A 27659-nucleotide genomic window follows, 5' to 3' on the forward strand; every position below is an offset into this window, starting at 1 on the left:
GGTGTTACCGATGTCTCCGTTCTCCATGGCTCTTATATCTGGGCGCAGTCTGCAGTCAGTCTGTGGGATCACCCCCTCCATGTCTTTGTGTAGCTCATTCAGTTGCATTGCAAAAGAAGTGAAGCTGTACATCTGCAAGTCAAGGTTGATTTAGTAAAATAGATTTCTGTATCCTGTCAAAAAACACTTTGTAACCATCACATGTGGTGCCTTGAAATGTCAAGGATTCAAGTAATGGAGGAAGTTTTGAGATTTGGACCATAAATATCAAACTTAAAGGACATCGCTATCAGATTAAGCTTCCAACAAAGTACCATCTGTCCCTTGTAGATAATGAATAGAATATAAATGCAAACAAGGTCAAGGACTATCTAAATATAATTACTTTTTTATGCATTTAAGATTAACATGTGTAGTGTTGACACATAATGTTGTGTGATCAAATTATGTATGTCAAACAGACCCCAATAATAGTACTGACTTGCAGTTATTATATGACTGATGTTTTTTTAAATTTAAAATTAAAATTGAGCATGGTAAGAGTTTGTGAAAAGCTGGTGGAGTTAATTGCCAGGTTGTCAAATAAAGCAGCTGTGGAACCAAAGCTAATAAGCTGTTTTGACGTCTGTATTATTGAAATGAATTAGCTTACAATAGTTTAAGTCAGTTGCAAAAAAATATCTGTACTGAAAGTTTTGGTATTACATATTGCACCACACAACAGTTTTTCATAATTCTCCTGGTTGTTTGGGCACCATTTTGTCCTGGGAGACTGGTACCTCACCTGTGTAGAGTTAGGTGGTCGGGGTGCAATCCTCCACAGCAGCTGACTCCCAGGGATCATCTGAACAGTGTCTGCAGCAGGAGAGGGCACCTCCTCCTGTTCCTCTCCGCCCTCAAATACAAACATAAAAAAACAAACAACAAAATACAAAGTCACTCAGTTAAAATAGTACCTAATCCTCCCCAAAACCCATCACTAAGTATATCAATGGTCTAAATTGGTCTTAAACGTGGTGGAGGATTTGCCTGGAATGTTCTACAGCAGGGGTGTCTAACTCAAATTCACAGAGTGTCAAAATTAAAAACTGGGACTAAATTGTGGGCCAAACTAAATATTTATTGAAACATTTCAACAACATCTGAATGTTTTCTCTTATTTCGAGATATGTAATGTTAAACCCTTTCTTATTAAAATAAATGTTTATTAAGAGTTTTGCTTAAACATTGAATCCAGAACAAGCATAATATAAAATAATAACAAAATTTTAAATAAATAGATAAATAGATAAAATATCTTGAAGAAATGTGCATTCTTATTGTGAGCCGGATTGCCTCTCCACGGGTCCTACCTGCAACTTGACCTCCATCAGAGAAGTTACATAGTGCACCTTACCTGACTATACATAACTATAAGACCTAAAAGAGAACAACAAAAGGATCTTGTTGTTCCTGAAGGGAAGCCCCTGAGGCAACCTGTCAGTAACACAGAGCGACTGCAGTGCAGACATGGACTATATCCAGAACTGCAGCCAAGCTCATGGTCTAAGCTGGAGGATTAGTCTACTGTGCATGGTTTAGTTTGATGAGGGACACAAGAGGAAAACAGACTCTACATAGACTACACTAAACAAGGGCTAACTGAACTAAAATTGAAAATAAACCAATCTCAACATAAATGCTAACCAGAACTAATCCAATGTGTGACATAAGAAATATAATGGAAAAAAAACAGGCCCTGAAATCAACAAAATTAATAACTGTGCAAAAGCCACCAGTCAGACACTAGTCAAAAGCACCCTACCTTAGCCTTCTTCTCTTCAGATGTTTTCTTGTCATTTTTCTTGTGTGCTTCGAATGCAGCAGGTTCGATGACGTACATGCACTCAGTCCACTTCCCATAGAGTGAGCAGAGCTTCTTCTTGCTGAAGCCACACACACAGAGACACACAGCCTCAGGCCCAAACACTGGATAATCAGCTCATAAAAACACTCGTACATTGTGTCTTCACGCCACTCGCTTTCAGACAAATTAAACAATCAACATTTCAAGGAGTTTTTGGCACACAACATCAGAGAGAACCGTGACAGGGTTAATCGCCGTGTTTGTTATCAGAACATTTTGAGTCTTCTAACTCCAATTTATACAAAACTTGGCATGTTTTTGTCAAAAGCAAATGATAACAGAAGTATGGAAGTATAATTGTGTAACCAAGCATTATGGGCCACATACAAATATCAAATCCCATGGCTTCATAATTAGAAAGGAGTGTGTCTGGCAGGGCATCTGGTGTAACCCTATTTGGCAAATGAATACTTGGATTGAATCAAGATGATTTCATATCGAATTATCTGGAGACACCAACATTAAAAATTCTGAATTTAATTGAATTTGAGTGGCAACAGTGCATTTCAAGAAGTTGGTACAGGGCAACATGATTATTCTTTTATACCTCAGACATTGTACTTCTTTGGTTGATCAACTGACTCCTTCAACTACTTCAACTTTAACACCCAATACACCGTTAATATTCTATTGCGATAACAGTAAGCAATATAACATATTGTATTGTAAACTAGTTTTGGGTGAATTGTGAGGGTGACACTTTCCCAGACAAATTTCACGATGAGACATCTGCTTGTCTTTGGGTTTTTTTATTATCTTTTTAGATTTAATCAAATTTTATCTACAATTCCCAGAATTGTAACATTTAACAGCATGTCACCAAAGACCAGCCCTGTCCTTGATGTTTATGAGTTATTAACTGGTAACTGTTAAGCCACATTCTGCGTGATTCAATTTGAAAATGAGAAAGTGACCTGAAATAACCTGTTCAAAATGAGCCACTTTCTGTTTTAATATTTGTTCTCAAAAGGCTTTAAAACAGCAGAGAAACAGATGTGACTCACCATTTCTTACGCACATAGCATTAAATGTTAACCAAGAAGTTAAGTTAAATCAAGAATAACATCAAATGTATCTATCCAACAATAAATATTAGTGGTCAAATATTTGCCAAAACACATCTCATTTTCTTTCAATTTCTAGGCAATAGGGATTATAGGAATTATTCTGGAAAATTCTGCATTAGTGATGTAAAAGTTCATTATTTATATGTTCCAGGTTTGTTGTGGTCTGTTACACCAGTTTGTGAAATCGGTCCAAAAGTTCTCTATAACTTCAGATTTACAAATTAAGCCTTGGCGTATATATCAATGAGCAACTCTGTCAGTTCATAATGGTGCTAAACAGAGCAGGGTATGAAGTCTAATTAGTGTAACTGTTAGCAACATGGCTCTGAGCGACTGTTAACGCTTCCTCCAGATAGGGTGTTCTCTGCAACTTGAGGAAGAAACAACACACTAATATGCTTGAAAGCAATAAAAAGTCGCTTTTTGATTGCTATATAAAAGAACATTAGCACCTAGAATGTACTTGGATGTCTCTGGGTGCTCAAATTTGAGACAGCAGTGAATAATTTAATGATCATACTGTACCTTTTATCCAAAATATAACCTTCCACTTTGTGCAGCTCTTTGCCAAAAAGACCACAGGGTTTAAAATTTAGGATACACCTTTCACCCGTTCTGAAAAAGAAAAGTTGAAGAAAAGTAACTACTGAGCTCACACTTCAGCTCAGATACAAAGTGTTCTCATTTATTCAGAGCTGGACAAATCCCCTGAAAAAGGATCCTGATTATTCATTAGAAATTCTTATTTATATAGATGACAATGTTCTTGACCATGTTTGAATATGGATAATTTCATGGATGATATACACTAACATTCAAAAGGTAAAAGCATTAAAAGTATGAATGAACACACACAGAATGTAGTAAACAGTGTTTGTGTGTCCATGCGTTTGACTGGTGATAATGATGCTCAAATGCCAAACTTCAAAATCCACTCCAGCAATCCAAAGTGCATTTACAACATCTCTTAACCAAGATTAGATCAGTTGCATAGTAAAGTCTACTCTCCACAAACACAATAGTTCAGTCTTTTCATCATACCTGTGATTGGTGATCTCCACATTTCCATATTGCTCTATCCACAGCTGCCCTACAATGATGTTGTGGACACAACATGTAGGATTAGTCCATGTGTAGGACTCATTATGCCTATGAAAAACAGTCACATTATAATCTATAATACTTTACATACATTTTTATATGTCACTTTAATAATTTTTGTCTATAATACACAAGGTTTTGTTCATTAGCAATGGCTTACTTTGGTAGCTCCAGTGTGATGATACCCTTTGGTTCTGCCTCCACGCTCTTGCCCCAGAACTTGAGTTTGGGGTAGATGGAGCCATGAAACACAAAGTCCTGCTGCAGGCCCTCAGCATGGAAGGCGCTGATGGGGGGGTGGTGGCTGACCTGCTCCGAGATCAGTCGGAAACCCAGGTCCTCCCTGAATGAATGAGTGTTAAATTATAATTCAACAATTAGAATTTTACATTTCATTTGTATTAATGGGTTTCAGCTTCCTGTTATATGAAGGAAAAAAAACTTTTTTTCCATGCACTATGGCAACAATCTTTTCAATTTTTCATCATTTTGAAATTCATGGATAGGATTATCCATGAATTATTGATTGATTATTAGGATAATTATGCGTATTTGAATAGCTTCTCTGTGAAGTCATAAGATAGTGTACTTTTAATAATTTTACAACTTTAGTTGCACACCCAAAAAGTATCCTCCTGTGTCGGCTGTTAAGATTTTGGTCATCACCACAAACAACTATTTTTTGCATGAGCCTTAGTCTGTATTTTATTGCAAGTACTCGGACATTATATAACAAGTACGAAAAGGAGTTTTGGCAAATAGTGTTGAGTGTTTATAAGTTTTTTAACTCAAAGACATAATGTTCTGTGGTTCATCCTAATAAGGCGTGTGTTGTGTGGTGACTCCACAAAGCTGTTATTTTTCCTGCTACAGATCTCAGAGGCGCCCACACAGCCAAAATGTGTCCATGTTTTGGTCCGTCCACACTACATCACAGAATAAAACCTGGGCCGGCAGCTACTCTGAAAAATCTCATATCTAGCCAGTAATTATGGGGCTATGTCAGAAAAGGTCAAAAATATGGTGGCCATTTGAAAATAGGCCAGCAAGGAAGATAGAGACCAACAGAAAGTGCCTCGATGTGCATGCTGCTTTGGTTCAAAGTGGTCTTCTAAAATACAGCACTTCACAAAGGTACACCTAGTAACATTGTATATGTTATTTTCAAGGTTCCTGGAATGTATATATTTATTTCCAGCAATATGTCAGTATTCATTAATGGAAGAAACCCAAACAGCACCCGAATCCTTGTAATGTACTGTAAATGTACAAATAAATATGCATTTTTTAAAAATTATTTTTTATGGACCTAACAGAGTAAATATTAATCAAGAAAAAAAGTTGTTTGTTTGTTAAAGAAAAGAATAATTTGACTGGAGTATTATTAAATGTAGGCATAACTGTGTGTATTTACTAGTGAGTGTTGTGTTATAGAACTGCTAAAAAAAAAAAGAAAACTAAAATGACCTTGAGAGGAGCTCATGTTTTGGGTATTGGCAGAGCTGCGTTCAAACAGGTGGACTAACATTGATCTGAACTGCAGTCACCTGACCCCAGAGGCACTACATCAGAGCACTGCTCAAATGACTACACGCTCCGAGAGTTTACTTTACACGACACCCGCTCATAAACACACAGCTTTTTGGGGAGGATGAAGCTCTACATAATATTTTATCAGGGTCAACTAGCTCGATAATGGCCATGATGTAATTATCAGTGAAATTGTTAGTAAGCATCTTTGGCAAGAACAAAAAGGGTTTTCCACACAGTTTACACACAGAGAACAATAAAATTGTATCTAGTTTGCCACTCCAGTCTTGTTTTAGTAACATAATAAAAACCTGATTAATAGACACTAGAGTGGTAATGCTGTATTGATTTTGGTCTTGTTTATTAACAGTACAAGAAACTTGTAAATCATAGAATGCAGAACTTCAGATCTAATTTCATTCATACTGCGATATACACATAGTTATACAATGTTACAAGCCAAGGCTACTAAAGTATTTTAAAAAGCCTAAATAATGCAAAGACCTTTGAATGAGGCGAAGCAGCAGCAAGTGACCATCCTTATTTAATTGTGCCATGACTTGAGTTTCTACTATAGCCAAAAACAACAGCTACAGTAAAACAAGTAAAACAATGAGTCAGAGGATTTAAGATGGTTACGTCAATATGGATTAACCTTAAAGTAAACGACAAAGCTCCTCATTGCTGTTTTTTGGCCCCAAATATACTTGTACCCTTACTGTTACACCACTAGATAAAATCAATACTGTGACCTGACTTGAGGACAGTAAGATCTGTAAGATCAGTAAGAATCAAATCTTGTACAAGACACATCTTAAGTTTGCATGTTGCCTCTGGGTCATTAGTAATGTATTAGTGCAGTTACTGCATCTCTACATACCTGACCAGTTCATAGGTCTCTCCCAGCAGAGGGTTGAATGGTTTCCTGTTCGCTCCCACTGAGAGGCCACCGCTGACACAGCAAATGCAGCCACGCACTATCAAAAGTGTACAACATATTACCAGAACTATAATAACCAGGTTATCAATGTTTGTGATCTAGTTTTATGAAAACAAGTTTGATTCCTATAGGCATTAGTCAAATTTGTAATGACTTTTTTTAAACCTGGTTTAGACCTGATTAATATCATGGTTAGTCCAGATGCACGTTCATTAAAGCACAATATTACAAAGCCAGAGTTGTCAAAAGCCTATTTTCTCACCTTCATTCTCTCTATTGAGTTTTGTGTGGCATTGGCCTGTTGTATAAGGTAAGTGTGCTCCATGTACTCTGTGAGGCGCTGCAGAAAACTCAACGGTTCGTTGAAAATCACAGGCATTGTAATCTTTGAAAGCTCCTGTGAACACAGAGAAAAATAATTAGGTGACATGGTTTCATTACACATGGAGAACAAAAGACTTCATGCATAACACCATTGAAAATGTTATGTTCAAAACACAGCTTTAAACTATAGATTTTTAAATACAACCTTTAACTGTTGTATCAGTGTGAGAAATACCATAGTTTTCATTTTCTCCCATGTATGGTATAGAGCCTTGATGTTTTTCAGATTATAAAAGGCAAAACAACAACAGGCTACATAAAGTTTCCAACAGTGGGGAATTGTTCTTTACCATTCCAATGCAGTTCCTCAAGATACTCCAGATACTGAAGTCATTTCTGGAAAACATCGGAGCAGGAAGACTTGTCCTAAAACACACAAAAATTGGTTTAACACTAAGTGAATAACTGCTACAATTACTACAACTACAAAAACAACAGAAATGGCTGTTTATTACTACTGCTTTTGTGGCTACAAAGTGAACTCAACCTTGCCACAATACAGACCCAAAAGACTGCACTTACAAAGTAACCTCAAAAGCAAAGTTATGCAAAATTTGGCTTTTATTATGGTTATTCACAAATCGTCACTTATTTGGCATTTTGGGTCAACAAATTCACAAAATGTGTCTGGTAAAACAACTTTGCACTGCTTTTTATGAAACATACCCAGTAAAATGGTCTGGACTTACATAAAAACTGGAGACACAGTGATATTTTTTCAGGCTAAAATTGTCAACAAAAGGGTAAAATGGATTGTGTGGCATCAGAACAAAGCCCTGGAAACTATCAGTACCAGAGGTGGAAGATAGCGTCCCAAAATTCCATCTACGGCTGCATTTAAGTTTCACTCGCACAGACAAAGGTCAAAGGTCACACAAGCAGTAAAATGCCTGGGATAGAAATGATCAAATTGGAAAAGATGAGAACTGAGAGGTAATGCAATAGAGCCATTTTAAAGTTAGGGGTGAATGAAGAATACATCGCAACTTTAGTCAGATATTAAATGCAAAGGTAAGAAATGTTTTTACTATTATGACCAACAATGGATTGAGTAGCAGTAGTAATGTTAATTCAAAACAAATGGCAAGAGGTGACATTTTTATATATTGCTTTACATCAATGTATCACTCACCGATTTACACACACATACACCAGACTGAGGGCGAGTTTGATTAAGTGTCTTGCCCAAGGACACAACAGCATTTATCTGTGGGAGCTGGAATCACACCGCCAACCTGTGGGTCAGTGGATCTCACGGCTCAACCAATTACATTTATGTTGAGAGCAAGATTCGAACCATTAACCTTTGGATCAGTGGACAAAACTCACCCCAAAAATAAATATAACATGACTTCAGTACAAGATGTAGAAATGTTAAAGTATTTGGTGAAAAATTGGGCCAATAAAATAATAAATCTGAGGAATAACATGGACTGGGGTACGAGTAACCAAGCCAAGTATTAAACTAAGATTAAATAAATGAATTCATATGACTCAACAATCATAAAGGCTGGTGTCAAAGTACTCAGATACAGTGATTTATTAGTGGGCAGAATAGTTTAGCCAGGTCATTTTTTTTTTAAATTGATGTGTCAGAAGTACGAAAATGGAACACATACAGAATTGAAAGGGCCAATTTGTGGTGAAAAGACCACTGGATCAGAGCAGTTCTTAAGAGGTGTCCCAGGTCTGTAGTGGTAAGTACCTATCCAAAGTGATAAAGGTTAAGTTCAGCCTTGCCCTTTAAATCAATCCAACATACTATTGCTATTATTGAGCCAATCCCTAAGAAGTCAATAAGAGATAAAATAAGATTAGACTTAACAGCGTGACATGGTACCTCTTAATACAAGCGCCGATAGCAATAAAACTCTGCAATAATAAAATCTAGACTTGATATTAAAAAGAAGTAATAATCAAAACCTTCCCATCCTCTTTTCCATTTACTTGCTCCCAGTCCGCACCCGCATTGATTTTAACATTTTAAAGTTTGTTTTTAAAGCTCTGCATGGCCTCCCTAGTTCCCGCCCTGTCCTTATCGGACTTTTAACTGCCCATTGCTTCAGAGCCCTCATTTGCTCAGGTGGTTTTGAATGTGCCCAAGCCCCTGAACATTGAAGTGATGGTCTTTTTATATATTTGGGTATCTTGCTTGTTGTTTTGTTATTGTTTTGTTGCCGCTTTCCTTTGTTATGAGCTTTGATTGGTTGATTGACTGATTGATTAAAGGGCCCATATTATGCTGTTCTCTAATTTTCTGTTTCCTCATCACAAACGTACCTAGAGTTGTCAGATGAAGAAAAGAGGTAGAGCGCTTCACTGGGTCATAAAAGAGATTAAAAAAAAGCAGCACAGGTGCTCTACAAGGGTTAAACTAGTAGTCTTTAAACAGAAAGTTGTCCTTACTGGAAAATGTAAAAGTGGGCACGATACAAACCTGAGGCACTCCGAATGAATATATTAAAAGTCCTTTATTGCATGAAGGGATGCCAACACATTTCAACCAGCAAAATGGTTTCATTCACACAATTAACACACAAACTCTGCATATTTAGGCTGTGCTTTTATCTCAAACAAAAAACAGATGTTTTTAAACTTCATACACCTTCAATAGAATCAGATAAATTCGGCTCTGGAATTTCCAATCTCTACTAAATAAAAGGTAGCTGATAACTTGTAGACTGACTAATAATAAAGGATAACTAAAATATGTGTGAATAAAACAAAACACAACTCCGGGTATGTGTTTGAGGAGGTAACAACATTCTGACATGGCTTAAAGCTCACAAGAGTCAAATCTGTAATACAGAACCTTTAAATTTGTGTAAAAATGTAAATTAATCAAAGGCAATGCCAAAGTACACAATACCTATACATAAGTGTGATGATGGATACACATGAAAAGGTAATGATGTTGTCTCTAACAGGTGTCAGAGTTTATTGTGTATGAGGTTTCATAAGCAGGTTGTAACAACAATGATTGCAGGATTGTAATGTTGTGCCTGATTGGAGTTTTTAAACACAATATTTCGAACTGCCGTCTACAACTGCCCTCAGCAATTAGCCAACACTGGATCATACCGCATTGGTGAGCGATTATTACATTACACGGTGACCTTATCAATATTTAAAAGCGCCCACACAGAGCTCGGGCCTTTCATACAAGTCTTTCTCTTTCCTTTACCAAGCAGGCCATGCTAAATTATTCACATTATGAAGTGGAAAAAATGAAACTAATCAGGAAAAACAAGCCACTTAAAAACACACACCAGTACCAGAGTCTATTCAGTGAATTAATAGATAAGGGGGTCTTTTTGAGCAATGTGTGTTAATGAAAATATATAAAAGACCTATAAAAGACATGGGGGACACAGAGATGAGCTGACCTGTGCTTTGAGATCCCATTGGGTTGATTCTGATCATCATCTCCATGGTGATCCAACATGGTGGACGGACTACTGCTATGGAACATTACAGAGTCTTCGTCGTCTTCTTCCTCAGACGAATGACTGGCCACGGTCTCAAATCCACTCAGGGAATGCTCCGACTCTGTATCTAACACAAAATACACAGGGGTGAATGACTGTGAGGAGATGGAAATATTTTTAGAAAGGATCCCAAAAGGAAAAGGTGAGAATAGTGTCATGTTCTGAGACACCAAAAATCTTCTGGCGAGTGTCTAATTTGAAGGTGGTAAAACCATGTGCTATCAGTAGATTGGACATAATTCAAATGAACATAATTATAATCACAGTGTTGTTTGTTAAGAAACTTGTGTATCATAAAGTTGAGTGGTAAAGGCAATGTGGATTATGTGGCTAGCTTGAAGGTATTCAAATAGGGTCTCCACATCAACCCAAGCATGGTCAGCAAGTTAACCCTCCAGTTACCAATCAATATCCAGGCTCAAGAACTGGAAATGGGTCCTGGGTGCAGTACTGCAATCAAAAATTGCTCCTGAAGTGAAGGACTGGGTCAAATGTAAAGAACACATTTCCTCAAGAAGATGATAACGTATACATGCCATGCTCAAAAATATTCCAAAATGCTTTCAACAAAATCTAGTAAAGAATCCTACTTCTAACTAATCAGTTCCTAGTATAAAAAACAACTCTAATATCAACATCACCTAGACACTAGAAAGCATTGTTAAGCTATAACAAAGAAATACTCGCTCAGTTATAAATGTATGGTATACTTCTAAAGTCACACAAAAGCACAAACTTTTAGCCCATCAATCATCATTAGTGCAGTCCAGTCCAAGTGCCACACAACATGCACTTTTGTCATTCATCCAAAAGTACTCCCCCCAAACATCCAACATACCAGTCACATTTACCCCCTGCCAAGAGACTCCCAGGGTCCTACGGGTGAATGATCAAAATCATGTGACCAAAATCTCTGTAATCTTTTCATTTTCCCCCCAAATTTCCCCCACGTTTGGCGACTCACCTGACACAGCGTCGTGAAACTCATCCTCGCTCAGAGCACTGCGCGGTGAAGATCCTTTGACCACCGACTGCTCTAGTTCATGATGCTCCGTGGCCAGAGTCTGCAGCGCCTCGGACAGGATCTTATTCTTCTCCAACTCCTGCTCCAATTTCAGAGTGCGCACCTGAGCTCATGTCAACACACAAGGACAAAAGACAAATACGACAAGGAAGAGATCATTTGTTATGGAGATACAGTACATAATTTTGTTTATCACCATTGGTAAAGTTGCATACATGTGAAATCATGCTGAGAAGTTTTTTTTATCTCTCAAAAGAAGAAAAATTTTGGTGTGTATTGTATTGTATTACATGACAGTATAAAACATGCATAACTCTAATCCTGTTCAATTATCCAAAGGTAGAAGAATGCTACTGTCTACTATAGCTACCTGGATTGAATAAATAATTATCTAATATACTCATACTATAGATGCACTATGTTACTTTTTTGGTGGAGGGTAAACCACATGTTTGTCTCCATACATTGCCTGGAGTGTTACATTCTCCAGCATTTATTTAATTACAGGTGTTTTTTTTTTTTTTTTCCTCAACCAACCTTGAAAACATGCCTATGATATTTAGTTTCTTGTGGTGCCAGCCGCTTGTTTGGAAATAGATAAGTTTAATGCCAAGTAGGTGTTGATGTTTCACAGAAAAGTTACATAGGGCACCTTTAACTTCACTAAGCTGATATTATTATGGTAAAGCCTTATTATCCAGGCTCAAGAACTAGAAATAGGTCCTGGGTGAAGTAGTGCAGTTGATAATTTCTCTTGAAGTGAAGGACTGGGTCAAATGCAGAGAACACATTTCCTGACAGGGGTGACAAAGTATACACGCCATGCTCAAAAATACAAGATCCCTACTGTTAGCATTAAAAGTCAATAAAGTTTGTCTAATGTCTAAAAACTTTTTTACTTTGTCTGTAAAATCTGATGTAAAATAAAGAATCCTATTTGTAACTGACCAGTTACTAGTATAGTGACCAAACTGTAATATAAACATCTAAAGGCACTAGAAACAGCTTTGATAAACTATAACAAAGACAAAGGCATTAGCACACCTTCAGCTTAACTGTGCTGATATTATTATGGTAAAGAACAATTTGATCATTTATGTAGCACATTTGGGCATGTTTGTGGATACAGCCACATCCACCTCCATTTATGTTTTCCATTTTCACTCCACTCAGAGTCTTACACAGCAGGGTAGAGGAACTTGCCCAAGGATACAATAACAACATATGCACTGGTGGGAGTGGGTTTTGTACACACCAACATTTGGTTTAGTGAGTGAAGGTCTCAACTGACTGAACTTTTGCAGCCTCTAAAGTTATTATAATATTTTTCTTTGGGTTATCATAGGAGCAAAACAATTACAAGGTAGTTTAGCAACCAAGATATCTCTTATGTGGGTTTGATTAAGAAGGGGTGGAATAATTTAAATTGCACTAAAAGAGAATTGGAATTTGAGAACACTCACAAAGTTAATGACAAGCTCTGAACTATTTAAAATGGCACTTTTGTTTTAGCAAATTAACTCTTCAATTATTGTCACCATATCAATTATACAACTGAATGCACCAGTCTTTGCTTAAATAATACTTCTCCCCTAAGTAAAACTGAATATTCAGCACATTGCAGTGACCATGACAGATAATTACACTGACCAAACCTTTTTCTGATCCATATCCAATTTATATAATCATATTCTATTGTAGTAGTTCTCGCAATACTTTTAACAAGTAATTTTCCCTGTTATCATAAACAAAAAAATTGGTAACAGAAAAACCTTAACTTTCTGACACATACTTGCTGTAATAGTAGCAAGTAGTTGTCAGTAATAGTAGTAGTAGTAGTAGTAATTACAGTATTGTAATTGTAAGCATTAGAAGTGATTGATGGCTATAATACAATTACTTTTAGCAGCAGTTTTTTTTTCCACATGAGTAGTTTTTGAGTATGTTATTTTGAGTGTAAATTAGTCACTACTATTCTTGGTTGTATGCATGCTTGTCAAATGAGGTAAAGTCAGAGGAGAGAGGAGAGATGGATCGGAGCATGTTTTTGTGTAATGGAGGACAGCTGCCTTGATGCTGCCTTCTCAAATGGCCTGGTGGCAACATGATTCTCACGCAGGAGGAGGATCAAATAACCAAATGGACTCAGATATAAACCATTAGCCAAACTTGTCCTTTTAGGCAGCTCATTAGTGCTGATATGATGTTTGTCACCTGCACTCTTTGCAAATTACACACAAATTTGATGTCATGGTGTTCATAATATCTGACCAGACAATAGCTAAAAAATACTTGACAATCTTAGTAATAAAAAGTGAGAGTATTAAAGGACTAAATGATAAAAAAAAAAAAAAAAAATTTAACATAGAGTATAAAAAGTGGACTAAGTGAGCATGACTTCACCTATAGCCCTCATCTCCAGTCAAATGATGCTCATGATGCTGGTAGTTATAAGGGCGAATTTGGAGTCGAGTAACATTTTAGGAAAATAATTTATTTTCGGACAAAATAGTGAAATGAAAACACCAGATTCATGTTGAGCGGGTTAATACGAACATTTTAAGACCCAAATGATGATGCTCACAGCAGTTACAGAGAGAGGGGCGACGATTTTGGAAACAGAGTTGATGGAGCCAGAAACGCCCCCATGTTCCGTTCTTATTTGGAATGCAGTGGCTTGAGGGTTAGCTGTGTTCATTTATATATACAGTCTGTGGTTGTGAATACTGCTGTCACACTTACACATCAGCACTACCATGCCGCAGAGGGTCACAAATTATTTAGCTTTATTTTGAAGTTAGTAGCTATTTTTGAAGCATTACTGTCTTCCCTATTTCTGAGCTGTCTTTTACTTCCTCCCTCGCTCTCACACACAGTTTTCCCTCGCAAACGACCTCACTATTTCTCACGCCTCTTTAAATGAGACGGCACTGCTGATGTAGTGAGGCTGCTAAAATGTGTCCAGCACATTCTGGGATTACAGTCAGGATGAAGTGAGTGATCAGAGTGACTCATACATTACTGTGGGGAAGTCAATTCAGATAATTGGCAATCGTGGTTATACAGATCACATTAGGATCCTAAGAACAGCCCTAATTGAAAGGGTTACAGTGACACTATATTAACACTATCTGCTTTAAACCTCCAACATAGGTTGATATTTTGTTTTGTCTGACCTGTTGAGTAAAGTATTTGTACAAAACTTTATTTGAACACTGCATTGTGAAAAGGTAACTGTACAAAATGTGACTACACAGCTCTCTTGTAGGTCTATTGGCCCAAAAGCACGGGCAGACTTTATCGGCCATCACTTTCTCTGGATTCTGGAAAAAACCCAGTCTGCCGTTTCTATCTCTATTTCAGATGCAAAAATAAGATTTCAATTCAATTTATAGTGTATAAAGTGCTTTTTATTTGTCAACTTGTATCTACCATCACTAATACTCATTCCACAATGTTGATTTCATTAACTTCCTCATGTTAGTCATCTGTTTATCTATAAGACATGGTGAATGCAAATGGATCTGTGGATGGATTTTGACTGTTGTTTGGTTAAGATGTCAATAATCTTAAACTGTGGTAAAACTAATAAGTAAAATTTGAAAACATGAAAGTTTAAGCCTCCATTTAAAGATTCTACTTCAGATTCTTTCATTTGATTCGCCTTGTTATGAAAATTATTTGCATACTTGTTTGTTATTCTTTGATTTCAGAAACCCTTGTACTCTCCATTATTGCTATTTTAGCTTTGCAAATTTTTACAATATTGTGACACGTAGTCTAATCCTGATTCATAGTAAAATCAATCCTACATCTTTGTGTCTGACAGAGTGATTGTGGTACTATAAGCTCCCACAGCGTCCTCCTAGGGTCACGCAGCAGGAAGTTCCTCTTTAAAGTTCAATGTGTTGCATGTGGCTGTCATTACACTGCAATTTATACCACTTCACCTCCCCATCTTGAGTTTCCTCACCAGTAAAGGAAAACCAGCATCTTGTGATCACATATAACAAGGCAAATCTGCTGTCAAATCTGTTTGTCAAATAAGTCTGCATGCATAGCACATCTTGAGAAAAAAAAAAAATGTGCAAAACAAATGTAACAATACAAAAAGAGAAAATAAAGAATTTGTTGGGTCTATTTTTTTTCCATTTCATTTTCATTTTTCATGTATTGATTTGCTCTTCACCAAATACCAAAAACTGCATTATTCTGTCAGGACAAGGACAGTTCATTGGTAGAGAGAAAGGGCACCCAATCTGCAAGTTATGGGCTTTTTTGATTTAAATAAAACGATAATTTTCTACGTATTCAACATATGAAGATACTTCTCTCTTGCAGCTACAGTGTGACTATTTGAACAGCCAGACATAACATGATATTCGTCACCAATGCCGCCCACGTCACAGATCTGTAAGCTCCTTTCTATTCCAGTGCACCTACCAATGACTTTGGAAATTCTTGTGTTCTTTTTTCTAAAGTTCCCTTGCCTATGCCCAACATTTTCACACAATAAATACTGCTCAAATTATCAAAGAGCTCTAAGGTGTAAATAATAAACAGCTGTAAGGTATAAATAAAAAATGAATATCTGTCTATTTATAATAAAATATTCTGCTGTGGTAAAACAAAGCTGATTAGAAATAAAAATAAGCATATGTTGTGAACTACCAAATAAAAGTAAAAGGTGTCACAATTTTCTGATAGTCCATATGACAGATTGTTTCGACTCATAATTTCACTAAAATATAGCACATAGCACACAATTTTTCTTCACAAACTTCAACATGACTGGGGTAAAACTATCATAAATATTTACCCTGTTATCATCCCAACAAAAAAGTCATGCTTAGAAAAACATTAAAACCTGTCATGTGCACGAAACCTCAACTAATACAATAAAAAGATGAAAGAACACATTTCTGTTGGATTGACAAAATATTGCCTGAATGCAGGAAACTCACCCACCCCTATGTCATTTGTGTGTTTGTTTTTGTCTCATGACACATAAACCTTTTGCTTGCTCTGTTTTGTGAATGACATGAAAACACCTAAATCAAAAAGCGAAAAGAAACAAGCTGGAAATAGTTCCCACCTTTGTTATGTGAAGGTGAACACCTCTTGACTGACATATTGAAGAGCCTTAGTGAGGATTCATTTCTGTTTGATTCGGGGCAGCGCTGTGCATCAAAAACAGCTTCCTACCGCATATCAGTTTAAACAATCAGTGGGGAGATGTCTGACTAATGCTCTCTCAGATCTGCCGCTCAAATAAAAACCAGAGCTGAAAAAGTAGCTTAATATGGATTGTGACAAACTGCATTTTTGCATCTACAAAATGGAAGCATAGATTACAATCAGGGCTGAAATGAGATGCCTTACCTCATCAGACATTTACATAGCATTTTGCAGTGAATCACACTTGCCTGCAGTTATAATAACATGGTTGTGTAACTGATTACTTTGGCTGTTTTACTGTACAAGCTTTACTAGACTTAGATCAACACTATAGCAATGGATAGTTTGATCAATACTGCAGAAAAGTGTCAGGAAGGTTTGTGAGAAAATTGATCCAAAGCCACACTAATGTAAAACTGTATTACATGAATAAGTCAGACAGAAGACTTTCTTTCTTACAGCAGTGATAGGTGAGAATGCATCTTGCCCAATAGCACAACCATAGTGTGAACTTGAGAAAAGGGATTCAAGTCACCAACAGTTTGCTTATAACATTGCCATTGTAATATTTGAGTCAGACATCGTGAAGGGTCATATTGCTATATTGGATCACAAAAACATCTTAGCTATTGAACCAGTTATATTTAAAGGTCCTTATTGCACAAAATTGACTCTTGTGAGCTTTAAGCCATGTTAGAATGTTGCATCTGGAGTTGTGTTTTGTTTCATTCACACATGTTTATTATTAATCTGTCTACATCCCCAAAGTTCAAAATGCTCTGCTCTACCTTGTGATGTCATGAGGTAATATTTTTCAAGTTAACAGCTACCTTTTACCTTTATGATGATTATTTATGTTTTGATTGTTGTTGTTTATGATTAATGTATTTCTTATTCTGTAAAGCACTTTGAATTACTTTGTGTACAAATTGTGCTATACAAATAAACATGCCTTGCTGTACCTTTACCTTTAGTTCAGTAGAAATCGGCAAGAGTTTAAATCACAGTGGAAGTACTTCCTGTAGTACCATATGTTGGAACAGTTCTGCTTGAGAGGAGAACTCAGCCTAAATATGCAGGGTTTGTGTGTTAAAATATTATAACAGATTAGAAAATAGTGTAATATGGGCCCTTTACCAACCAATTATTTCAAGATTGAATAATTTAATAGTCATCAAATTGTGGAACACACTAGGCAAAGCTATAACATCTCCATGGAGACAAGCAGGTGCCCCAGACTCTAACAGAAAAGTTACGTAGTGCACCTTTAACAAATATTTATAACTATCATGACCTCATTTAAACTGCATTTTCATACTATGCTAAAACTTTTACTTAGTACAGCCTCAGCACCTAACAACTGACTTAATAAGAATAATAACTTTAGCCTCCAGACAAATTAACATGCTTGAATCTGATTACAATAAATTAACTTTTAGCCTTGCTGTATACAATGCCATGGATCCTTTTTATGCCAAAAGATAGTGTTACAGATACTAAAGCAGCATGATGAAGATTTATGTATCAAAATGAGTTGAATTTGCTGTGCCGCCGTTAGGAAATCCCATTTTCCTGATCCTGTTTGCTTCGGGCTCAAAGCGTGACAGATTTATTTGTTGAAATTGGGCTTTAGGTTCGGCATCCATTCACAAGTTTTCACAGGCGCTTAACTGAACCCAAGGCCGCACTACACCACAGCAACAAATACCGAAAACTAATCTTATTATGCAAAGCCCTCCAAGTGAATAATATGTAAATGTAAATTATTGTTAGGTGCCACATAAACAAACTTGGATAATATTACGGTATTGTTGCACCTGTTGTGAGAGCTGCAAACACTTCCATCTAGTTTGCTCCTGAAAAGATGTAATCCTTCTATTACAATCAAAGCCATTGAAAGTAGCACAAAGAAAGCCCATCTGACAGCCTTTAATCACTGCACTGGACTGGGCTGCATTCAGATGAAACAACGTCCTTGTGAAAGAAGTTTTGTTTTTACTGCTCCAGAGGGTCACAAACAGTAAGACCCGGCTGATTACAGTACACACTTCACATTATTTGTAGCTGTCAAGATCATACAACAATTATGTGTCTCGAATTTCCTTCTACTGTTCAAAGACATGTAAGTGTTCGGTAAATTAATAAGACAATTTTTCAGAGTGAGTGGATATGAGAGTGCATGCTTGTCTCTGTGTGTGTGTGTGTGTGTGTGCCACTAAATCTCAACCCTGTGTCTAGCCCTGTACTTCATCTAAGGTCTATAGTTCTATATGCTTAAGCCTCAGTCTTCCCTATCCAACATACTACGGCTTACTGTAAAGTGACAACCAATTTACATAGTGCATACATAGAAAACACCCACAACATTTAGTTATTTTTTTGTATTTTTTCTACCCAAAGGCCTTGTTGGGAGTAAAGAATAGGGAGCGGTATTTAGCAAAGAGCTGGGGCCGAGTCTCTAACTCACAGCACTAATTATGGAGCACAAATAGCTGCCAGTGTTTCCCATTAATATAGGAGCCTATGCTGGCCCTCCATTATCTACATACAAGCTGTACAAAAATGAGTAATAAATAAACAACTTTATACAGGTAGTATTGACATAATTATATAACAATAATTAGATTTAATCTGTGACCAGTCCTTTTTCGAAATGGACTGTATTAAATCAAATTATTCAAATACGGATAGTTTGTTCCACCATAGTGTCAATATAAACTTGTGGGGCCATAGAATCAAACCCACAGCATTGTCTATAGAAAACACTTAGCTCTTATTGCAACTTTAAAATTCACATTTGCAATTGCCATATTGACATACCAATGCCATTTTTATTTTTATTATCCTTCTGAAGTGCAATGCAAACTTTCCTGTCCCAAACTTTAAATAGGTTAAGTAATGCTGTACATTTAGAGATTATGAGGACATGATTGGTCCTTGAGACACTCACCCCCTCCTGCCTGGAGAAGAGGCTGAGACACACACTGAGGTTGGAGTTTGTTTCACCGGACAACTCGCAGATTTCATGCATTTTGTCAAGAAAAGTTGATGGAAATTCTGCAAAACAAGGACAATGCACGATAATGACACAGCTGCAGCCACAGCACTAAAAGAGAAATAAATGTAAACACAGAGCTCAAACTGCAATCAGGGCTCACTAAACAACATTAAACCTGAGATGACAGAAACAGATGGAGCCAGAGTCAGGAAAAGCCTTTGCTAACACTTTCGTACATTTAAATTTACTTCATGATGCACATGGCTACATTAATGGTAAGCCATATGTTTCTCTACATTAGCGGGGGTGCGTCTGGGATGTGCGATGTTTAAACAACACAAATGTCAATTAAAGGGTTTTACTTTCAAGCAGCTCCTCATTTTTCAGCATCGACATGAAGGATGCCACCTCCCTTTCCAGTTTCTTATGACTGGTTTCTGCTGCCTGTGGTAAAAAGAGCAACATGAAAGAAAATAGTCAGTCCCTTGAACTCTCACTGCAACAACATATAAATAAATACACATATTTACAAATCTTGAAGAAAATAAATATATAGATACACCTCAGTCATAGCTACACCTGAGCAATGATTAAGATGTGAGTCCTGGACACACACACTTTATAATAACTATAAATAACTAAATAACACCTTCATTTGCCTTAAAAAGTATGAAGACTTAATTACTCCTGAACAAATAGTTTACTATAATTCAGGTTTACTACTTTATTAAAGGGTTAGAGTTAGGAGTTTGGGTATTAACTGAGCAGTTACTAAGAATTAATTCTAATCATTCTTTAAAAAGTATTTGTTCATCATCTCTTAAGTTTTGGTTCATGGTTTATTAAGGCTAGTTGGGTGTAGTTATTACAAAGTGTTATCAGATGTTTGCACTAAAATTAAACTGTAGAACACTTACAGTTTTAGAATTTTGGTTTATATATGAGTATTAAAAAAATGTAACAACAAAACAAAAACAAACAAACAAAAAAATAACTGCTTGTTTTAAGAACAACAACAACAACAACACTTATTAGGTAGTTTAAGTAAAATTTTGCCAACCTGTAGTGACTCTGACAGCTCCCCCAGTGACATCACTTCCTCCTCGTCCTCCGTCTCGCTGCCCTGCTCCTGAGAGCAGTAGTGTGTGCTATAGGCCGAGTGCTCCTCCAAAGCATCCAGCCATGCCTGACAACAGTACAAAAGAAAGAAAAATAAAGACATACAGTACGTTTCTTCTTCTATCTTTCCCATTGGCTACAGAAAAATCACTGTGTGTTTTTGGTCTTGCAATCAGAAGAAAACTGGCGCTCACCTTTCTTGTTGCCTCTGGATCGTTCTCTGCTGACACTTTGAAGTGATGCACACTATCATCAAAGCATCTGAGTGTAAAAAAACAGTTGTCTTTGGCTCGAACCTGCGAAGTAAAATACAAAAAGCCTACTGGGTACGTGTACAAATATTAAAATCACAAAATGCTCTGAAAACAAGTCAACGAATGTCATCATGAACCCATTGTGATTATTCTTTTCACATATGTTTACCTGTATTACCTGTATTTATTTTTGTTTGCTTGTTCTTAAACATCTACTATAGCTAACTGATTACATCACACATTTCTTTATAAATTACCCACTGACATGCATGTGTAAATAGCAGATAAATTAAATAGGTGAAAGAATGTGAGAACAACTGCTTTTCTGTCTGCCTGTGCCAAGGCTAAAAAGGCCCAAAAGTTGCTGGTTTAGTCTCTGGTCAACAACAGTGTTGTCTAATGGCACTGAATCCCTTATTATTTACTCAAGTACAAAACCTGTTATTTTGTTTATTATGTGAATAAATTTAGCTTCATAAAACTACATACGATTGCATGCTTTTTATATTATATGCAGTAACCTTAAGAGTATTTGTAACTGTAGTGAGTTTTCCACAAATAAGGTGAACTTACCAAGCAGCTGGAGTTTGTAAGAGACTTGCAACCTTGCCTTTTGACATTGGCTACTGCATCTGACCTTGTTGTGGAGAGGGAGAGGGAGAGAGAGGGAGAGAAAAAGAGAGATATTTTTCTCTTAAAAAGGCTTGAATCTCATTTGTCTCAGAAGTTGATAAAATTTCAATTGAGATACAGTGGGAGGAGACTTCTATTTTTAACACCAGCACCTTCCTTTCTAATGAAAAGCAGGTAGTGAGACCTTTTCATATGTCAGGTGCAGCGATCAAAGACAATATGACAGGAGCCACATACTGTTTGGAATACCAAGACAAGACCCCATCCTGCAGAACCACCCAGTACGAACGCCAGCCAAAGAAGCGCGAGCTCTGTCAACGACAAACACATGATTAGATTTTATTATAACCAACTGCCAAGCAACATTTCCATCAAATTATGGCTCATTACCTTCCAGAGGGGTCCCTCAAATTTCTTCACATGACGAACTGTGCCCTGCAAAGTTGATATTTTATTATGATTCTACACACAGTATCCTCACATCAAGATACATGAACAAATACAGAAGTTAATGACCCCGAATGTCTAGTCGCTACTATCAGCGCTACATTCTTGAGAATAAAGCTGGGAGGCATGGTAACAAATGCATCCTTACAGACATACAGTACTTACGATGCATTTTACTATATTTTATTTATTATTCAGATTTGACATTGAAATAGCATAGCAGTAAAATGTTACAGAATTATCCCATATTCACTTCTTTCATCTGAAAATGCAATATTTGACGGCCCATTTCTTAACATCTCTTTTCGTTATCAGCAAATATAGTCAGCTCATTCAATGTTGACAAGTGATTATTTTGTTGGTTGGCCCGTCTTGTAGTGAATCCTAATTTCTTCAAATATTTAATGTAGATTTCTGAAAATGTCTGTGCAGTCAGGCTTGTCAAGAGACCTTCTAAATCAGCGTTACATTGTTACTTAGAGCAAAAGCACCACTCATGTATTTAGCTCTTTAATTATGATGGTATTTATTATTAGGAGTGTCTGAGGCATCGCAGAGTCATCACACAAACTCTTTTATGGTTTGAAGGCTGATTTGTGCAGGTAAATTACTCAGCAGGGGCTCTTGCTGTAACATAACAAGGGCTTAAACATTGCTGAATAACTGCAATGCCCTCTCAAGAAATATAAGAGAAAGTATGGTTTTAAGTAATATCAGTGTAGCGAAAAGGCAGGTGAAGAATCCAAAAACTAAGGAGACAGTTTAAAAGACTCACTCGATTGATGTTGCTTTCAAGGACTTGCTTCATCACAGCATCATTGGCGAGGTCAAAAGCTGTCTGACCTGCAATATGTAAGGATGCAGAAAGTAATTAAGTGAAAAGAGACTTAACAAAAACATCAAATTTGTGAAAAACTGATATAACTGATATCAAGTTGCACTACTAGCATCTATAGACAGTCATGTAGGACATGCGTATTAGGATTTAAACGCATATCATACTAAGACGACACTTGTGCTTGTATACAAGCTGAAATCTCTTTCACAGAAGAAGAAAACATTAAGTGTCAAATCTATTGGCCTGCTAAATATTACAGGTGTCTCCATTTGATTTGCAATGAAAGATTTTGATTTCTGCAGTGAGCAGTCATTATAACCAGATGATCTTTTCAGCGTCATGCTACCACAACCACAAAAGGTTTTATTCATTTTTTTTTTCTTTTTCAGAGATAGGGGTCCAATGAACAGTATCAGAGTATCAATATCAGAGCAGCCTATTTAGGGTTATATCGTAGCTATAGTAGTGCATGTGTCATACCCTGCTTGTTGTTAATACTAGGACTGGCTCCACTCTTGAGCAGCTTTAGGGCGCACTGCCTTTGCCCACGATAGGCTGCACAGTGCAACGGCGTGTTACCCAGCAGATCTGTGCAGTTGATGTCTGGAGGCTTCTTCCTGCTGAGCTGAAGCCAAACGCATGCAACAGAAACAGATGGAGCGGTGTAGCGGTTATTATTCAGGAGAACACCCAAGCAGAACAGTTTGATTTGTGTATTTCTCAAGAGCAATTAGCCCTCTGCATTTCTGATATATGTTGTTGATGCTTTGGGCACATTTTGAATTTATAAAGTCAGGTATTAAATGTTGTAATTAGACCTTGTGATGACCTTTTCATCTGAACTGCACTTCGTCATGCAGTTTGTTAATTTTTCAGTAGTCCATTCAACATATCTCCATCATGTTCTTCACCACAGAATCTGTTCCTTGATGTTCCTCTTGACCCCCTACTTGACAACTTCTATTTGACCAGAATATAAGAATCTAAATGTAAAATCTTCAGTCCAACGTTATATTCCTCTAAAACATCCAATATGAGCCATCTCTCTGGTATGCTCACTCCTAATCCTATTATTTGACACATTCAAAATTAACCAATCTTACTAACACAGTATGTTTTTCAATTAACAAAACAGATTTGCACAATAATATATTACTGAATACCAATCTAAATTGTTTCAGACATTTTAAATTGAGTTAAATAATTTATGTTTTCTCTAATTCATATTAAAATGCATTAATAAATAGTAGAGATAGACCTTTAATGACATTGTCTTTTTCATGACCGATGCCGATACCAATTGTTTACTTTAGAATACAGAGCAACCGATGCCCAGTAAGCGCTGCTGATATTTCTGGGCAGATATTTTAGACTGATTTTGATTATTTTCCCAAAATTATGTAATTTAAATTTACAACAAACTCCACCCAAGCCCTTTCTTTCCTTTTTTGTTTTACCACAAACCTATAAGAGAGCTGTGTAGTTACATTTAGTGCCGCTGTCTCTTTGTATTAAAGTGTTAATATGAAGCTTTGGTGTAATTTTTAGGCAACAGACTGACCTAAACAAAATATTGACCTATGCTGGAGATTTCTGGCTGATAGTCAATACACTATAAAGTCCAAATATTGGCCACTATAATAATTCGCTTCTGTAATAATTAGGAAAAAAATATAAGAAGAAAAATATTCAGAAACCAAAAAGCAACTGGGTTGTAAGAAGCTCACACCATCAAAACAGCAAAATCCAACAGAGCAGAACATTAGCCTTTTCTTAAAAGAACTGTTAGCTGTAGATGTCACTTTCCACAGCAATCAACTGCATCATTAAGTTCAAGCTTAAGACCAAGCTGAAAACTAAACAAACTGCACCCATTTGTAAATACTGATGACATGAGATGAGATGGTGTAATCCCACATTTGTCCAGACATGGTTCAATATATAGAAGCTTTCTACGGTGGTCATCTGTACACAGTTTTTGCTATCAAGTCTTTTTGGATCACATCCAGAAGCCCTTTTCGATTCTGAAATTTGAAAACGACTTCTCTACTTTCATTAATGCAATACGTTATTCCAAATCTAGCACTCACCAACTGATTTAATGTGGACAAGTCTCCTTCTCGTGCTGCCTCCAAAAGACTGTTCTCCAGCTTTCTCTCCTCTGTCCGCTCAGCCGCTGATATTAATCACAGTGTAATAATAAATAAAATATAAATGCATCCACTTTAAATAAGAAGTAAAAATTTGTACGATTTGTTAGCTCTCTCACCTTCTAACATGCCTCTGATCTCTGCGTTTTGTGTGACATCTTTGGGAATCTGTGCGGTTCCATTGATGACAGTGGCACATGCATCATACTTTAGCAGCAGCATCACAACCTCCTGAGACAATATTGTTTGATCAAATTAATAGATGTACATGCATATTTGAAACTTAAAACATTTCAAACTTTTTACCTTTCGCCCTGTGAAGGCAGCTTTGTGTAGCGGTGTATCCCCAATATTATTTGGTAAATTAACATCTGCCCCTGCCTAAAAGAAAACAAACATGCAAAATATATCATCACTTATGCTTTTGATCAAAAATAAGATAATCTTCAAGAAACACACCCTAAGTAATTCCTCCACAACATCTTTGTGTCCAAAGTAACAGGCCAAATGAAGTGGCGTCCATCCCAGATTCGACTTGCTCTTTCCTAAGAATGAATAAATACATACATGAAAAGGTACTTTAACAACAACTATTTGAATACTTAAATCATATCATGTAGACCATGTGACATGTGTCACACTGCATTTGCTGGACATTTCCAGTGATTCTACTTCCACACCTTTGCAGTTGATGTTAATCTGTATCTCTTGCCTAGATTTAGACAACAGGAGTTTCTTGATGCCAGGAAGGTCTCCATTCCTAGCACAATGTAGAAATTCTTCCTCTGGTTCAAAATCCTCCATGCACACCTGTTACATCAGAATAAATTACTTTGAACAAAGTTATTTGCTCAAGAAAGTGCAATTCATGGCTACATTTTGCATTATTACAAAACTGTTGCAGAGGTCGTCAATCACAGGACAAGCCTGACAGGAAGAGAACATGCACTTTCTTAAGTCTTAGTGCACATGATCTTTTATACTTGCAAATGCCACATTGGCATGCAGTGACACTGATAAAAGAAAAACAACACCAACTTAACCTGTGTCATCAGTTATGCCTTAACAATAGGACATATTTCTGTGCTATGCAAATTCTTATGCTATCCAACTCTGAAAATGTTATACACACCAATCACTGAGAAAAGCCGAACACTGCTGTAAAATAAGGCTGTCCCTGTAGTTCTTAGGTGCGGGAACAAATGGCTGGGCTGGCTATCAAACAGGTTTACCTGGGACTAGAGCATGTGACTCAAACTCTAACTGTTTATAATAATCATCATACCATTGTTCAGAAAGAAATGAGAAGAACACAGACAAAACAAAAAGTAATTATAGATAACATAATCCATGTGGATTTTATATCTATATTCATACAGACTAAATTGTCTGTGGTGCCACTTTGTTTTTGTTAATTATGTAGGAGAGGTGGACAAGAATTTGAAACAATTTTCAGAGTAGTACTGAGTAATTCAATCAAGTCTAGTCTTGCTTTTGTGTGACTGTGAATCTCCAGTATTAGCACTAATAATCTTATAAAGTCTATTATTGAGGCTCAGTCATTTTAATACAGACCTTTATATGTCATTAGAGAGTTTGCTATTCTCATTTAGAGAGATGTTTATTGTTATCCACAGTAGCAGCAGTATTTAGAATTGCAATGCTTTCTGCTATAACAGCTATAACTAAATGCAACGATAAAATCAATATTGTTAGCAGCTATTGAACAAACATATGGGATCAACTTACTACTTGAACCAGCCTTGAATCGTGAATTCCAGCAGTGTGACCAGGCAGGACTGCTTTCACACAGGCCTTGTATACAGCAGCATGTGATGTTTTAAGCTCCTGTGAGCCTGTGCTTGTTTGCCCCTACAGTAGTAGATACTGCCTTTTTCGCCCCAACGTAACTTTATCTTCTTTAGCGCTACTCATCAAACCGTCACACACCAAACCACACGTCATATTTCCGCTATGGAGACTTCATTTGTCATGTGGACCTGACCGCTTGCGAAACACCACTGTCAAACGCCCAACACACACCCCTCTGTGCTCTGTTTACACGGACATCAGCTGATCTTCACACAGCGGAAGTTACGTGTACAACAGCCTTAACCTTTCATCGTAAAAGCCATTGTTTCATTCATAAATTGAGCAAATGCCTAAAACGGTCTACCATTTTACATTATTTTAAAGGCACTTTATATTATATGCAAATCAAAATTATGTACATTATTTTCACCCGAAACATAACGACAAAATGGAAGCGTTTTATCACGACAATTGTTATATTATATTATTTTCTTTAACCCGGAAGTACTCTGTGCACTCATTTTTTTTTTGTCAAAACTGTTCAGCTAGTTGTTAACATGTGTTTCACGTGTTATTCGTCACTTGTATTTTCCTAATTTTTAAACATGGTATAATATTTATAAAGTTGTGTAAACGTGTGTTATAAAAAGTGTAAAATACATGGCGGACTCAAATCAGGGGAATGGAGAAGACCTGCAGGCTCAAGTAAGAGAAGCTTGGCTCTCTCGCCCCTTTCTTATTCCATAAACTCTACTTTGACCTGAGATAACAACTCACTGTACTCAGTGTG

The 27659-nt window shown here is 36.7% G+C and overlaps 1 protein-coding gene and 1 pseudogene across 2 annotated transcripts in view; one reads left to right on the forward strand and one right to left on the reverse strand.

Annotated features, from left to right (window-relative positions):
* The window catches only part of LOC110154794 (oxysterol-binding protein-related protein 1-like), a 29262-nt pseudogene extending 2159 nt beyond the window's left edge, over window positions 1-27103 (reverse strand).
* A 292-nt stretch (window positions 27104-27395) lies between these two features.
* Window positions 27396-27659, forward strand: part of impact (impact RWD domain protein) — a 30639-nt gene continuing 30375 nt past the window's right edge. For both annotated transcript variants that reach the window (XM_020918876.2, XM_055164653.1), the window contains exon 1: window positions 27396-27574. In XM_020918876.2, coding sequence (XP_020774535.1) covers window positions 27530-27574 — 45 coding nt within the window. In that variant the 5' untranslated portion in view covers window positions 27396-27529. The remainder of the gene's footprint in view (window positions 27575-27659) is intronic.

Source organism: Boleophthalmus pectinirostris, unplaced genomic scaffold (assembly GCF_026225935.1).
Source record: "Boleophthalmus pectinirostris isolate CB_2022bp ecotype Guang Dong unplaced genomic scaffold, ASM2622593v1 HiC_scaffold_7, whole genome shotgun sequence".
Classification (NCBI taxonomy): Eukaryota; Metazoa; Chordata; class Actinopteri; order Gobiiformes; family Gobiidae; genus Boleophthalmus; species Boleophthalmus pectinirostris.